The sequence below is a fragment of the Pimephales promelas genome, chromosome 12 (assembly GCF_988280905.1).
Source record: "Pimephales promelas chromosome 12, fPimPro1.hap1.1, whole genome shotgun sequence".
Classification (NCBI taxonomy): domain Eukaryota; kingdom Metazoa; phylum Chordata; class Actinopteri; order Cypriniformes; family Leuciscidae; genus Pimephales; species Pimephales promelas.
In genome coordinates this window covers 15,830,693-15,845,332 of record NC_142780.1, presented here as the reverse complement: position 1 = coordinate 15,845,332, position 14,640 = coordinate 15,830,693, and the positions used below count along the sequence as shown (strand labels likewise).

The 14,640-nt window shown below is 37.0% G+C and overlaps 1 protein-coding gene across 1 annotated transcript in view; it reads right to left on the bottom strand.

Moving 5' to 3' along the window:
- si:dkey-233k19.3 (dynein axonemal heavy chain 11) overlaps nucleotides 1-14,640 on the bottom strand; it is an 84,073-nt gene that overhangs the window by 19,273 nt on the left and 50,160 nt on the right. The window contains exons 59-70 of the mRNA XM_039694502.2: nucleotides 13,631-13,774; nucleotides 11,979-12,161; nucleotides 11,025-11,126; nucleotides 10,777-10,911; nucleotides 7,796-7,969; nucleotides 7,362-7,597; nucleotides 7,129-7,251; nucleotides 4,660-4,864; nucleotides 2,140-2,304; nucleotides 1,773-1,913; nucleotides 670-840; nucleotides 116-238 (exon numbers count right to left, since the gene is read on the bottom strand). Of these exons, the coding sequence (XP_039550436.2) occupies nucleotides 116-238; nucleotides 670-840; nucleotides 1,773-1,913; nucleotides 2,140-2,304; nucleotides 4,660-4,864; nucleotides 7,129-7,251; nucleotides 7,362-7,597; nucleotides 7,796-7,969; nucleotides 10,777-10,911; nucleotides 11,025-11,126; nucleotides 11,979-12,161; nucleotides 13,631-13,774 (1,902 nt within the window). The remainder of the gene's footprint in view (nucleotides 1-115; nucleotides 239-669; nucleotides 841-1,772; nucleotides 1,914-2,139; nucleotides 2,305-4,659; nucleotides 4,865-7,128; nucleotides 7,252-7,361; nucleotides 7,598-7,795; nucleotides 7,970-10,776; nucleotides 10,912-11,024; nucleotides 11,127-11,978; nucleotides 12,162-13,630; nucleotides 13,775-14,640) is intronic.

Here is a 14,640-nt window from a genome sequence, read left to right as displayed (position 1 = left end):
TAACTTATTTAGAGGTTGAAAAGGTGCTTTCGACTGACAATTTTCCAAAAAGCAATGCCAAATAAACATTGGAAAACACGAAAGAGAGTGATTTCCTGACACAGGCAGTCCTTACCCTAATGGCACCCCAGACCTGTGGAGACAGGAAGCTGACGGGACTGCTCTGACAAACTTCTACAGGAGATCGCAACAGCAGTTCCAGGTCCTGAGCCTCAATGGAGCCCCTCGTCAGAAGAATCTGAATAAAACACCAGAGGTGCAGAGTAATGATGACATTAGACCTCAGGTCTGTTGAATACAGATGTCTCCATCCATCAGAGAAGGATAAGCAGGTCCCGGAACAGCTTTACTCTGTTTGATGTGGACGTGTGAAGGACAGGCGGTGGAGACAGACAGCAGCAGGGAAAACAGGTGCTGTCCTGACAGGTATTTGCATTCTGCCACTATGGCCCACCCTCCTGTCAGAGCTGACCAGTTGAGGGAGAGGGGTGTCTGAGCTGTGAGAGTTAATCAATAGGAACGGACCCAACTTCACTGACAGGGCCTAATGGAACTTAATGTAAGGGCAGAAATGTGGAGTGATTGATGTGAATGACAAAGTGAAGGAGGAGGAGGTGGTGGGTGGATGGGAGGTGTTTCTATTCTGAAGTCAGGTCCTGTCCTACTCACCTGGAGGGCAGTGTGGGTGAGGAAGGTAAGTTGGTCCCTCTGGAAGAGCCCCTGGCAGGTGTACTGAAGGGCCGATTGGGTGATGGCCTCGGTCAGAGATGAAACACGCACCGACACGTCTTCATCACATGGAGCTCTCGCAATGGCTTTGAGGAATACTTTGTTAAAGGCCTTAAAATGTGAAAGAGGATTCAAAATAACATTATTTGGAAACTCGATCATCAAAATGAAGGAGCAGGATGAAAGAATTTGAATATCATCAATCCACAATCTGACTTGTGATACAATCTGGGGTCATAAATCACACCATTCTCATTCATTTGGGGTGAGAAAAATAATCTTGTTTTCCCTATGATTGAAGTTTATTTTTCTGTCCCAGTTGGCAGATTTTTTTCTTCTTGTTTTAAGCTTTAACTCGCTTAATTTTGATCATTTGTTTCAGAAAACAAGGCTTGAACAAAGAAAAAAAGTTGTTTTTCTTTTAAATGCATCTTGATTTAAGAATGTGAAGACATTTGTACTGGAAAACTAGGCATAAAATAATCTTTTTTATTTTTATAATCTTTGTATCATTCAAATATTTGGGGTCGCGAAGACTTTTTCAGCTAAGATGCATTAAAATTGACAGTAAAGACTTTTACATTGTTACAAAACAATTCTATTGCAAATAAATGTTGTTATTTTCATCTTTTTTATTCATCAAATATCCTAAAGAGAAAAAAAAAATCTGGATTTTTACAAAATATTAGGCAGGACAACTGTTTTCAACATTAATAATAATAAGAAATGTTTAATCTTGAGCACCATATCCTTATGTTAAAATGATTTCTGAAGGATCATGTGACACTGAAGATTGGAGTAATTCAGCTTTGCCGTCATAACAATAAATTATATTTAAAATATATTCAACAGTTGTTTCGAGTTGTAATAATATTTAACAATGTTACAGTTCTTACTGTATTTTTGTTCAAATAAATGCGATTAAAAACTTTCCATCAAAAACTTTACCGACCCTAAACTTCCGAACAGTAGTGTAAGTGCTGTATAGGAAATACTCAGGACAACAACTGTACATTTTCACTTTTTCTAGTGTAGCGTGTTACCTTGAGGGAGTATTGGTACATGGGGTTTACATTGTGGAGTTCTTTAATAGTGAAGTAGAGTAGGGCGGCTCTCTCAGCCGCTGGCCGGTAGAGATCTCGTGCCTCATTGGTCTTTATCTCGTTCTCTCGAGCTGCAATAGCCTTTGTAAACACCATACCATTGTTGGAATATTCAATTCTCAAATGAATGTATACAATGATTAAACCATTTGTGAAATCATTCTATTGGAATGGGCACTTCGTTTCTTTCCATTTTTTCAGTGTTGCAATTAAACTTGTCAGTTCGCTACACAACCATTTCAATTTAAACACGCTGGACCAAAGCAAACAACAACAAATTGAGGTAAAAGGGTAGCGAGTATCATACCTTGTTATGGATGTGTCTGGCTGTGTTCTTAGCATATTCTAGCTGTTCCACCAAGGCTGTATCTCGCAGGAAGTTTCCCTCTGCCGTGGACAGTTTGCTCAGGAGCTCATCCTCTAATCTCTTCAGCTCAATCTGACACAAGTTCTGCTGAGTGCTCAACTCCAACTGAAGTAATCAAAAATGGACAATGTTGGTCGTTTTGTTAAAATGACATTTTAGAGATTACATTTAGTATACAAGAAGAAAAATATATAAAACAACTTAATTAAATAATTAAAACATTCACAATTATCTAAGTTAAGATAAAGTTTGAAAATCTACGAAGCCCTCAAGGGCACATGGTGATAGGAAAAATGGGAAAAATATATTTATTAAATAATTATATTTCAAAACTTTTGCTTACGTAATTGTCCACTTAACATGAATCGTGAATCGTTAAACTGAATCGTGTTTGGACTTTTCTTCCTTAAATACATTTCACCTCTTCCACAAGCACTTAACCACCCCACACCATTAAACCAGCGCACTTGCGTAAACGCACACACACACACACACACGTGTTATGGTTTTATGGAGACATTCCACAGAATATACAGATTGTACAGTATAAAAATATTTTATATTTCATAGAAAACTCTCTGAATTTTACAAAACATCCCTTAATATGATTGATAAGCTGTTTTCCTCATGGGGACAAAAAAAATATCCCCATACGAAGGATTTCAGATATTGCCATCTTTGTGGGGCAATATAACGTAGGGTATACTAGGGATGGGGAAATGAAGCTTCATGAAGCAATGAGGCTTTCCCCTGACTGTTCCGGGAAAAGATTCAAAGCTTCGAGAGTGTCGAGAACACCGCCATCTGGTGCTTATTTAAAATAAAGCAGCCCGAAGCTCTAGCAGATGAAGCAACCACAACACACTACAGTTTCAATGTTATGATGTGTACAAATAAAAACCTTACATGTTTGTGTTTCATTTGATAAATTCATTTTCCCATTAAAGTGTGACAATAAAATATAATATAAGCTTATATTATTCAATAAGATTTAATGTAGGATTTAATGTAATGTCTATCTCTCTGTACACACACACTGTACTCTAACACACACTATAACTCTTTTTTGGCTGTTGCCATTGCTCTAATACAAACCCCGAACACCAACACCCTATCCCCTCGCTCCTAATCCCACCCTAAACCCAAATACCAACACCAAATAACCTTAAATCCACCAAAGTGCAAAGATTTTGCAAAAACAAAAAGACAAAACAAAAAAGACTAAGTGGTGAAAAATAAATTTTGGTTATTTAATGAATTATATTTATTAACTTTCAAAGTACAGCACTCTCCTCAAACACCCATCAACCAGACTGAGGCAACATTGACTCGTTAAAGTTCGAGCCTTCTAACACCCAAAGCGAAACTCGCACGTGATCGGACAGAAAGTGAGGCTTCATTTGTCATCGATCACGTGACTCTGGGAAAACCAATACACACCCCGATACGGGGCTTCACTAGAAAGTGTGTCGCATATGTGATACGCGCTTCGAAGCTTCAGTGTCATACGTAACATCACTAGGGTATACCACACACACACACACACACACACACACACACACGCACACACACGTTCATCTGCATTTTCTAAGCTTCTCTGGCTTGTTTCCTAATCTTAACATGGCATTACGAATATTGTTGGCTCTTTGATGCATTGCTTTTGTTGCTCTTTTATTGTAAGTCACGTTGGATATAAATGCATAAATGTATTTAAAGGGTTAGTTCACCCATCTGTCAATAATTATTCACCTTCATGTCGTTCAAAACCTGCAAGACTTTTGTTCTTATGGGTTTGATGAAGAGATTGAATTTAGGCTTTTATTCACATATAAACATTGATCAGCGAACTAACAGAAGCTCAACTGAACCTGCTTGACGCACAAGAACAAAACCTCATTGGTTCTTGCTGAAGCTCAAAAGTGCAGCGTAACACGAGAATGAACCTCATTGGTTCTTGCGAAAGCTCAAACGTGTTGCTTACACGAGAATGATCCTCATTGGTTCTCGCACGTCAAGCGAACATGCTTGAGCTTCCGTTTACCACAATTGATGTGAGTTGAATGTTTATATGTGAATTAAAGCCTATTTAAAGCAATAGAGTCTTTTCAGAAAATTTGGTAAAAAAAAAAAAAAAATTATATGGATTAGTTTTACGATCTCTTTATGAACTTTTTTGAAACGTTAAAGTTGTGGTTGCATAGCTGTCTCTGAAGAGACAGAGATCATTCAAATTCATTAAAAGATCTTCATTTGTGTTCCGAAGATGAATGGAAGTCTTGCGGGCCCCTTTGGAACAACATCAGGGTGAGTAATTAATGACACAATTTCATTTTTGGGTGAACTAACCTTTTAACAAAATACATCAACACTATTCTGCCTTGTAAAATCCTGTAGCAAATGTAGTTTAATTAGCACTTTATATATCGTGAAGTCATTATCATCAAGACTTCTGTGACTGACCTTCATCATCTCCAGCTCAGGTCTTTCATGCGTGACCACCTGCCCCAAGAGCTGTTCCTCCAAGCCAGTGCGGGTCACTGTGAAGTTTATAAGAGTGGTCTGGGCCTGCAGCTCCGGGGGGAAGTGAGGGTTGGCTTCCTTGGTGTGTAGAAGGAGACGGAATCCGCTGTTAAACTCGCACTCCTTATCACCCAGTCTGATGTACCTGTGGAAACACCACATTGTGTTATGCACCCAAGACACGCCTACGCTAGGATCATACTAAAAAGAAAAAAGCTCAACATCTACGCAAGAGTCAGTAAGCGCTTTTCACCCACACTAGACACCAGTTTCACCAACTGCCTAATTGAAGCAAACAGAAAAGAATGACAAATGCTCCCAATAGCCACCACAGGCAAAGGCGTTAAATAAAATTGGAAGATGATTTTCCCAGCAGCCAATATTTATCCCAATCTGCATTTCAATTAAATCAGGCCTGGCTGGCCAAACGTTGCAGCTTTTAATTTTTCCCTAATTACCCTGTGCCTGTCAGCCAGCGGCAACAACTCTCATGCCAAAGGTTCCGCCAAGGCCCGGGTCCTCTCTGGCTTTATATCTTCAAAAGATGGAATTAATGTACTATTGATAGAACCATTACTTCACCAAATTAAAGTCCCAGCTGATGGATTGGCTCATGCTCCTCCGTCAGACATGAAAGAAATAATTAGTATTCATTACTTCACACTCTGCAACATTCCAATTATTAATGAACTTCAGCCGAGAAGCTGCACCAGATCCATCATGGCTGCCGTGCCCGGGCCGGATTAATCACGGGAATGGACTGGTGTGTGGGTCAGGCGCTGGAATAAACTTGTAATCAAATTAAACATCGGGCCACAGTTATGGGTCAAAAGAGTGGGATTGAAGGTTTCCCCCGTAGTACAATGCTACAAGGACAAAAGACTAGAAAGACGTGATAAATAAGGTGTTGCATCTATTTTACACACTAGAAATACCAGAAAATCCACAGTTTGGAAAATCCAAATTGCTATGTTGAAGAATATAAATGTGAATGAAGTTAACAGTATTGTCTATTGTTCATTTACACGTCATAGTAACCCAAATACATAGAGATTCATTTCAAAAAAAGAGTGTAAAATTGAGTAATCAATGATGTACAGTGTAAGTCTTTTATGGCGCTTTTCCATTACCAGTAACAGCTCGTCTCGTCTCGACACGACTCGCCTCAGCTCGCTTTTCGCTCTGTTTTCCATTGCAGACAGTACCGCCACAAATAGTACCCGGTCGTCATAGCGACGCCTTTCGTTCCTCGTTGCCCCATCAAGCTCTCGTTGGATCCTCTCTTTGGCAACCAACCAAAGGAACGTTTGCACCTCCTCGTTTGACCACGGCGTATTCTTCCGAGTTGCCATAATAATACTATTAAGTTTAGTAACTATCTCTGGCCAAACTGTTTAAAAATAGCGGGGTTATTCTAGATACTTCATCTGGCGCGTGCAATCATGACGCAGTGAATGTTGACGATTCTCTCTGACCAATCAGCAGGCGGCATTGTTTTTACGTCACATTTTAGTATCGCCTCAGCTCATGATACAAAAAAAAAGTACCCGAAAGCAGGTACAGGTACAACTTTTACACAGTGGAAAACCAAACAAAGGCGAGCCGAGCCGAGCCGAGCCGGTACTGTGTAGTGGTAAAGCGCCATTAGACTATGATCTCTCCTTTGACAGACAGGTTCAGCTCACCTTTGCTCAGTTCCAGTTTTGGCAGTTACTGTGTTTTACTTTTGTAGTGTAAAACAAAACAACTCAGTAATTAAATGACATCCATATTTAGTTTGTTCAGATTTAGAGAAAACTGAGTATGCAAATTGATACTAAATTAATAAAATTAATTAACTATTTTTGTCATAGTTACTGTGTTTTGCATTTGTAGTCAAAACAAAAACCTAGATAGGACCCAATGTTTAGTTGTATTCACTGTTAAATATTTTGGATTATAATATAATATAATATAATATAATATAATATAATATAATATAATATAATATAATATAATATAATATAATATAATATAATATAATATAATATAATATAATATAATATAATATAATATAATATAATATAATATATGTTGTTCTCCCAGAGAGTTAAAAAACACAACACTCAAGCAACTGATCCGTATTCAACACACATAAAGAAAAAGAGCAAACAAATGCACATTTATCAGCTTCTGTGAGTGCAGAATCAATACCGCTGCCTCCACCTCTATTCAAATAACACAACCCCAATTCATCTTCCATTCTAGTTTTCATACTGCACAGAACAAAATTTGGGGTTTTCAGAACTCAATATAAAATCCCTAAATATCTAAGCCAAAAATTATTTTTCGAAGTAATTTCTACTGCAATACACTCAATGAGAGAATCACTGGTATAGTATTAGAAAACAATGACAGAGTTAAACTTGCCTTCCTTTCTTTAAGGTTTGTCTTCCTAGCAGTGGCTCCAGGAGAGGGTCCATTCTCTCCTTGATGTTTTCAATAAGGACCACCTCACCACAGGCCAAAGCCTCCTCAATAACATCCAGATACCTATATAACAACATTAACAGTGAAGTCCAGAACATGACAAATCAGTCTCAACACTAGTAGCCTTTAATGATTCTTTATAAAAATCTTTGACCAAACTAAAATGACTTTACCCTTTCTGGCCATACTGCAGGACCCTCAGGTTGGCCCCAAACAGGTTTCGGATCCACTTGCTGGCCTGTTGCTGAGGATCCACCATCAGAGGCCAGCGCTGGCTGGACATCAGGATGGCTGCATTTTCAACGGACAGCCGATCAGCTGGCAGACCCTGGTTCTGCCAGCCTGCCACGGTGGCCTGGTCAGTCAGAGTAAGTACAGGGTCCAGACCGTCTGTCAGCGGGATAGGGGTCTGGATCACAAAGTGTGAGGAGAGGAAGACAGTTAGTGATGCTATTCAATTCAACGCTCCATTGGAGTGCAGCTCAGGAAGAAAAAAAAAAACTCGAGAGTTGGCAAATAAGCCATAATATTAGCAAATAAACTATTCCAAGTCATATTATTTAATCATATTATGTGACTAACAAAAAATAAATAAATGGAATCATACTTGGAGTTCTCGGAGGAAAGGAATCAATATGCCGTGAAGGAGCTGGTGACGGTACGGCTGTGTGAAGTATCCAGCGTAAGAGACAAAAGCAGCAGCCACAAGCACATCCCCACACACGGTCTTCAGTTGAGACTCCAGCTCCCGCTGTCCCTCCGACCAACGCACATTTTCTGCCTAAAGCGAGAGAATGACTGGGTGAATCTCAATCACAGAATTACATTCCTCATACATAGAGATATAAATATACTGTATATATATATATATATATATATATATATATATATATATATATACACACACACACACACACACACACACACACACACACACACACACACACACACACACCTAAAGGATTATTAGGAACACCATACCATACTAATACTACTTCATTCTTTAGAAAGTTGGCCATATTGATATGATAGCATCTTGCAGTTGATGGAGATTTGTGGGATGCACATCCAGGGCATGAAGCTCCCGTTCCACCACATCCCAAAGATGCTCTATTGGGTTGAGATCTGGTGACTGCGGGGGCCATTTTAGTACAGCGAACTCATTGTCATGTTCAAGAAACCAATTTTAAATGATTCGAGCTTTGTGACATGGTGCATTATACTGCTGGAAGTAGCCACCAGAGGATGGGTACATGGTGGCCATAAAGGAATGGACATGGTCAGAAACAATGCTCAGGTAGGCTGTGGCATTTAAACGATGCCCAATTGGCACTAAGGGGCTTAAAGTGTGCCAAGAAAACATCCCCCACACCATTACACCACCACCACCAGCCTGCACAGTGGGAACAAGGCATGATGGATCCATGTTCTCATTCTGTTTACGCCAAATTCTCTACCATCTCTACTCTACCATCTGAATGTTTCAACAGAAATCGAGACTCATCAGACCAGGCAACATTTTTCCAGTCTTCAAATGTCCAATTTTGGTGAGCTCTTGCAAATTGTAGCCTCTTTTTCCTATTTGTAGTGGGATGAGTGGTACCCGGTGGGGTCTTCTGCTGTTGTAGCCCATCAGCCTCAAGGTTGTGCGTGTTGTGGCTTCACAAATGCTTTGCTGCATACCTCGGTTGTAACGAGTGGTTATTTCGGTCAAAGTTGCTCTTGAATCAGCTTGAATCAGTCGGCCCATCTCCTCTGACCTCTAGAATCAACAAGGCATTTTCGCCCACAGGACTGCCGCATACTGGATGTTTTTCCCTTTTTACACCATTCTTTGTAAACCCTAGAAATGGTTGTGCGTGAAAATCCCAGTAACTGAGCAGTGTATATATACATATTGCATTGTGACTTTACAGTGAGTGAAAGGTTAAGCCTTATTTATTTGCAGAAGCCACTTTTGTTTGGTGTTTTGTATGTAATCCAATGGAATTATAAGTGAAATTACAAGATAACACTCATAAGTGTGTTTTTCTTTGTAGTGCAGAAATGAGACTGGTTATGAAAACTGGGCAAGACATTTTTCTCAATCAACATAAAAATATTTACATTACTATTCAAAAGTTTGGGTCAGTATGTCAAGTACTTCACAATAATGAATTAAAATGATCAAAAGTGACCAAAAAAGATATAGAATTTTTAAAATGTTGCATTTGTTATATGACATTTAATATATAACATTTGTAAAATGATATTTTTTTCTATTTTTTTGTTTTGTATTTTTTCTAATTCTACATTTCTACTCATGAAACCCTAAATAAGTAAAAATAAAATAAAATAATAATAATTACATTTACTGTTTTGCCAACACTGACATTTTAGACATTACTACAAAATATACTGAAAATGAAATATTATTACAATTTAAAAAAAAAAACTTTCTGTTTTTTAATCCAATATGCAGCCTTGGTGAGCAAAAAATCTTACAGACCCAAACATTTTGAACAGTGAAGTGCAAATTTGCAAATGCAGTGAGCCCAGTAAAATTAAGACAAAAAGATTGAGACAAAAGAGAAGAAGGTGTTATAACCTCAAATCTAGTCTTCAGACCCAGATAAAAAGCTCACTCTCAACCCATCAGCAATTGATCAAACGCAGACAGAACATGAGCGATAATGTATACAGTCACAATTCACCTAAACCGGCTTTGAAAGTTTAGTTACATGTTCACTCAGCATCAATTTAGCACTCATTTAAGACTTCAATAATATCGCAGAGATGCTCCTGCAATGATAAATCTTGTCTGACATTGCCTTTGCAGGGGCCGAGCTTCTACAACATGTCGCATAATAAATTCCCCGACAGTTAAAAATCACTATAATTTTAGCCTAATGCATTATGGATTACTTGGAATATCACTCAGTCCTGGGTGAAGCGTTTTTAATTTCCAACAGCTGTTAAGGCTTTGAGGTAAGTTAATGATTACATATAGACGGGCTGATTTATTAGTCTAAACACTATTGCTTCCAGGTCAATGGCATAAAGTCAAATCATTTGTCTTGATATGTTTAAAAGCCAAGCTGTCCCATTGTAGCCCTATTCATTTCTCTGAATAAGAAAGTCGAACATTTTAAATAAAAGCGCTAAAAGAAACATTATGCTATTATTTTTCGCATTACCAGCGCTAAAGATTTTAGATCAGCTCGCGTGGATATTTATATGATCAAAGGTACAGGGAGTGAGAAAAGAGAAAACCATTTAAAAGTCGGGCATGTACACACAAATCCAGTTCATCCCTCATAAACCAATTATCCTGATCTCCCCATTCAAGAAAATAGACAGCAGATGAATATGTGCCCTTCTAGTTTCGCTGTCCCGAACTGGCCTACAGCCATCAAGCCCCTTGCCCAGTTCAATGGTGCATTTGCCGTGGTGCACCCCTTCCTTCCGAGCGCTCAATCTCAGCATCTGGCCAAACATTTAAGCCATGGCCTCCTCCCCTTTGAATGAAGCCAAACTCATGTTGAGATTAGGTCTGCCTGTGCACTCCCCTATAACCCCAGACCCTCTCCTCTCACAGCCGGCCAGTACCTGCAGGCCTCCCACCAGCCGATTGGCCAGCTCAATGGTCTGGCTGGTGCGTATCACTTCCTCCTGGCAGCACAGTTTCTCAGTCGCCGCCTTCTCAAACTGAGCTGTTAGGCTTTGCAGATGCCTGTCCAGATCCTGTCAGCACAAAGCTACTATGAGATACTAATGCTCAATATTTATATTAAGTATTATTGACTGGTTATGGTGCTTGGATTTTACTGTATAAAATAGAGATCATTTTCACTTACTTCCAGTTTCTTTCTAACATGGAGGAGTTTTGCAGTAGCAGCTTCCAGTTCAGTATTGGCTTGTGCCAGAGCCAGACGCTTTGGTGCAACCTCACAATAAACCTTAAAAACAAACATTCTCTTTCCTTACATGTGTAAAAAAACAAAAACTGAATTTTTGAAATAAATGATTGTTTGTAATTCTGAAGCTAAAAACCATTTTGAGTTAAATAAAGTTACAGCTCAACATTTTTTCAAATTATTTCCCAAGGATTTTTTTTAACAATTAATTATATGAAGAAAAATTTGAACTTATAAATGTAATATGTTATTTTAAATATTGTTAAAATGAATACAATGTTTTTTATTGAATTTAAATTCCTCAAATGGCATTAATATCCATATATTTCAAATATAAACACAAATAATAATACAAAATTAAATCTGCTTGTTTGTAATTTTAAAGTTAAAAACATTCGCTTAAAGAATATTACTTTATTAGATTTTAAAACAAAAAACTAATAACCACTTTGATAAGAAAGATAAATCAAAAAAAAAAAATTAAGCTCTAACTTTCTTTAAGGATTTTTTAATTATATTTATTTAATTATATTTATATTTATTTATTACATTTAGAAGTTAAACTTTTTATTTAAAATGTTATTAAAGCTAAAAAAAAAATTAATATCTATATATTTCAACTATCAACAAAAGGGTGATTTTTTGATTGATTGTCATTCTAATGCTAAAAACAATTTTGGCTTAAAGAAAGTTACAGCTTAATATTTTTTAAAGAACTATTTATTGATTGTACAAGTAAGCTTATTTTTAAAAAAAAAAAAGAATCAGATCATTTAAACTATGTTAAAATTAATAGAATAAAATGTATTGTCTTTATATTCATAAAACTACATTAATATTCATATTTAAGTACTTTCATGTGTTTTTAGTCCTGTACGCGTCACACGTCCTTACCTCGTAGTAGCGCACTATGTTGATGGCCCACGCACAGAGGCCTGCAGCTGCGTAGGACTTGGTCCGGACATGATCGGGATGGAACTCCGGGTTTCTCAGGTATTCCTGCTTCACTACACTCAGACAGGACTGAGGGATGTGCTCTTTATCATAAGAAAGTAGTGCCTGCAGAAAGTCATCCACCTACAGATGAGGAGAGTGATTATATCATTATTATATATCAGTATATATTTAAAAAATATTGTCTATTTTTCTGCAAGAAATCAGTCTAATATGATGATTTAGTGCTTAAGAAACATTTCTTATTATGTTGAAAACAGTTGTGCTGCTTAATATTTTTTTCTGGAAACTGCAATATGTTTTTTTTCAGGGTTCCTTTGATTAATAGGAAGTTCAATAATAATCAAATAATATTTTGTAACATAAATGTCTTGTGAATTACCAACCCCATATATATATATATATATATATATATATTAGGGCTGTGCAAAAATTTATTGCGATTAATCGCATCCAAAATAAAAGTCTGTGTTTACATAATATATTTGTGTGTGCTGTATATAATTATTTTGTATATATAAATACATATGCATGCATGTATATATTTAAAAATTATTTGCGCTTAAATTCTGTATATAAATAAATACATAATCTATATTATATAAATATAAATATTTTATATATGAATAACACATTTTCTTAAATATATACATGCATGTGTGTGTATTTATATATACAAAATAATTATATACAGCACACACAAATATATTATGTAAACACAGACTTTTATTTTGGATGCGATTAATCGCAATTAATTTTTGCACAGCCCTAATATATATATATATATATATATATATATATATATATATATATATGAAGAGTTCAGATGCAAAAGCCTCTAAATGCCATTTGAAATTTTCTTCTTTAATGATGATTTTTGTCAAACTTGTACATTTAAGTTCAGTAATTTCACTTAAATAACAATTAATAGGTAATTATCATTGCCATTTAAGTGAAATCACTGAACTTAAATATAAAAGCTTGATAAAAATGATCATTCTAGAATAAAATTTCAAATGGCACTTAAAGGCTTTTGCATCTGAACTCTTCATATATATATATATATATATATATATATATATATATATATAAAACTAATCTAGATACTAATTAATTTAGAGAAATTGGGTAAACACAACATATCAAGTACATACTAAATTGCACACACATTTATTTCAAAGCATCTTAAAGTAGAGTAAATGCACAAACACCGGACATGAAACAATCTGTGGTAAAATGTTTCACTGAAGGGCACAGTAGTAATAAAGCACAGTTATGACCTTTTTTCATTCCTGGGTCGTTCCTACTTAGGACTCACCCTGCAACCTCTGAATATGCATCTGATGCATCACACAGCCATTTCCTCCCCTTCACGCTGACCTCATAAATCAACCTTTCCCTAATATTTTCATTTCTATCTCATGTGACATGTATTTAATATTCTCTTCCACAGAAGTGCTCTCATAACATGGTGTATTCATGACACTGTACCAGGTTGGCGGGGTCTGCGGGTCAAGGGCTGGTTGTGGATTACACTTGCATGAATCAGACAGCACTGGGTGTGTTATTGTCATACAGAGCTATGCCTTCACCTTGCCCATGAAGACTCTGGCGGCCTTCCATCCGCGGTCTTTTGGGATTCTCCCGCGTGGAGCCAGCAGCACCATCACAGCCGCGGCGACGTTAATCACACCCTCCGGGGGATTCGGGAACGTCTTTAACTCTGTCAGATTAACCTAAAAGACACAAAGGAGAACTGCCCTTTTAAACCATCAAATTCAGGTGACAAATATTTGAACAGGTGCAAACTGTGATGTATGAGGCACGGGACAAAACATTTCCCACAAATTCATCTGAAATGACTTTTTAAAATAGCAACATTTCCATTTCAAAATGACCTAGAAATGTAACTAGAATGTAGTTAAAAATGTAGGGCACAATTTCATTTTGTCCTTATTATCATTAAGTCACTACTGCGACCAAAACTCAATAAAAATGTCAAATGTTTATTAGACATCAGAAAAACAGAAAAATTAGTATATTGAAATGCCTATTTTAAAGTTGTGTGCCAACTTAACACCATCATATATTTATGAAAATATGGGTGCATCGCACATATAGGAGCTGTTACACCTGTTTACACTAGACCACTTCATGCATTTTCAGTGATCGGGTAACTATCTGATCGTGAAAAGACCAGGTGTGAATGCCCTCGAAATGCATTCGAGACAGATTTAAATCAAACCACTTCAGGAGGAGATCTGGGCCAGTTGTGGAAATTTTAATCATTAGTGAAGATTACTCGGTAGTCTGAGTCATGTGTTTCAATTGGACCTATCCATGAGGAAAATATAGATGTGTATGTGGTTGTGAGTGACATTTCAGGGGACCTCTGGTCTTAGAGATGGCCAGTTTTGGCCAGTTTACTTCAGTACCAGTTTGTGTCCTTAAGTAGAGACTAAACAGCAGTAAGGACCTTATCTGGGTGAAAGGTACATCTTTGCTATGGAAGTGAATCAATCAAAACTAACTTTAGCTGGACAATAACTTTATACAAGAGCTGCTGTAAAGCCAAACAATCTCTGTTACTTTAATTTTCTAT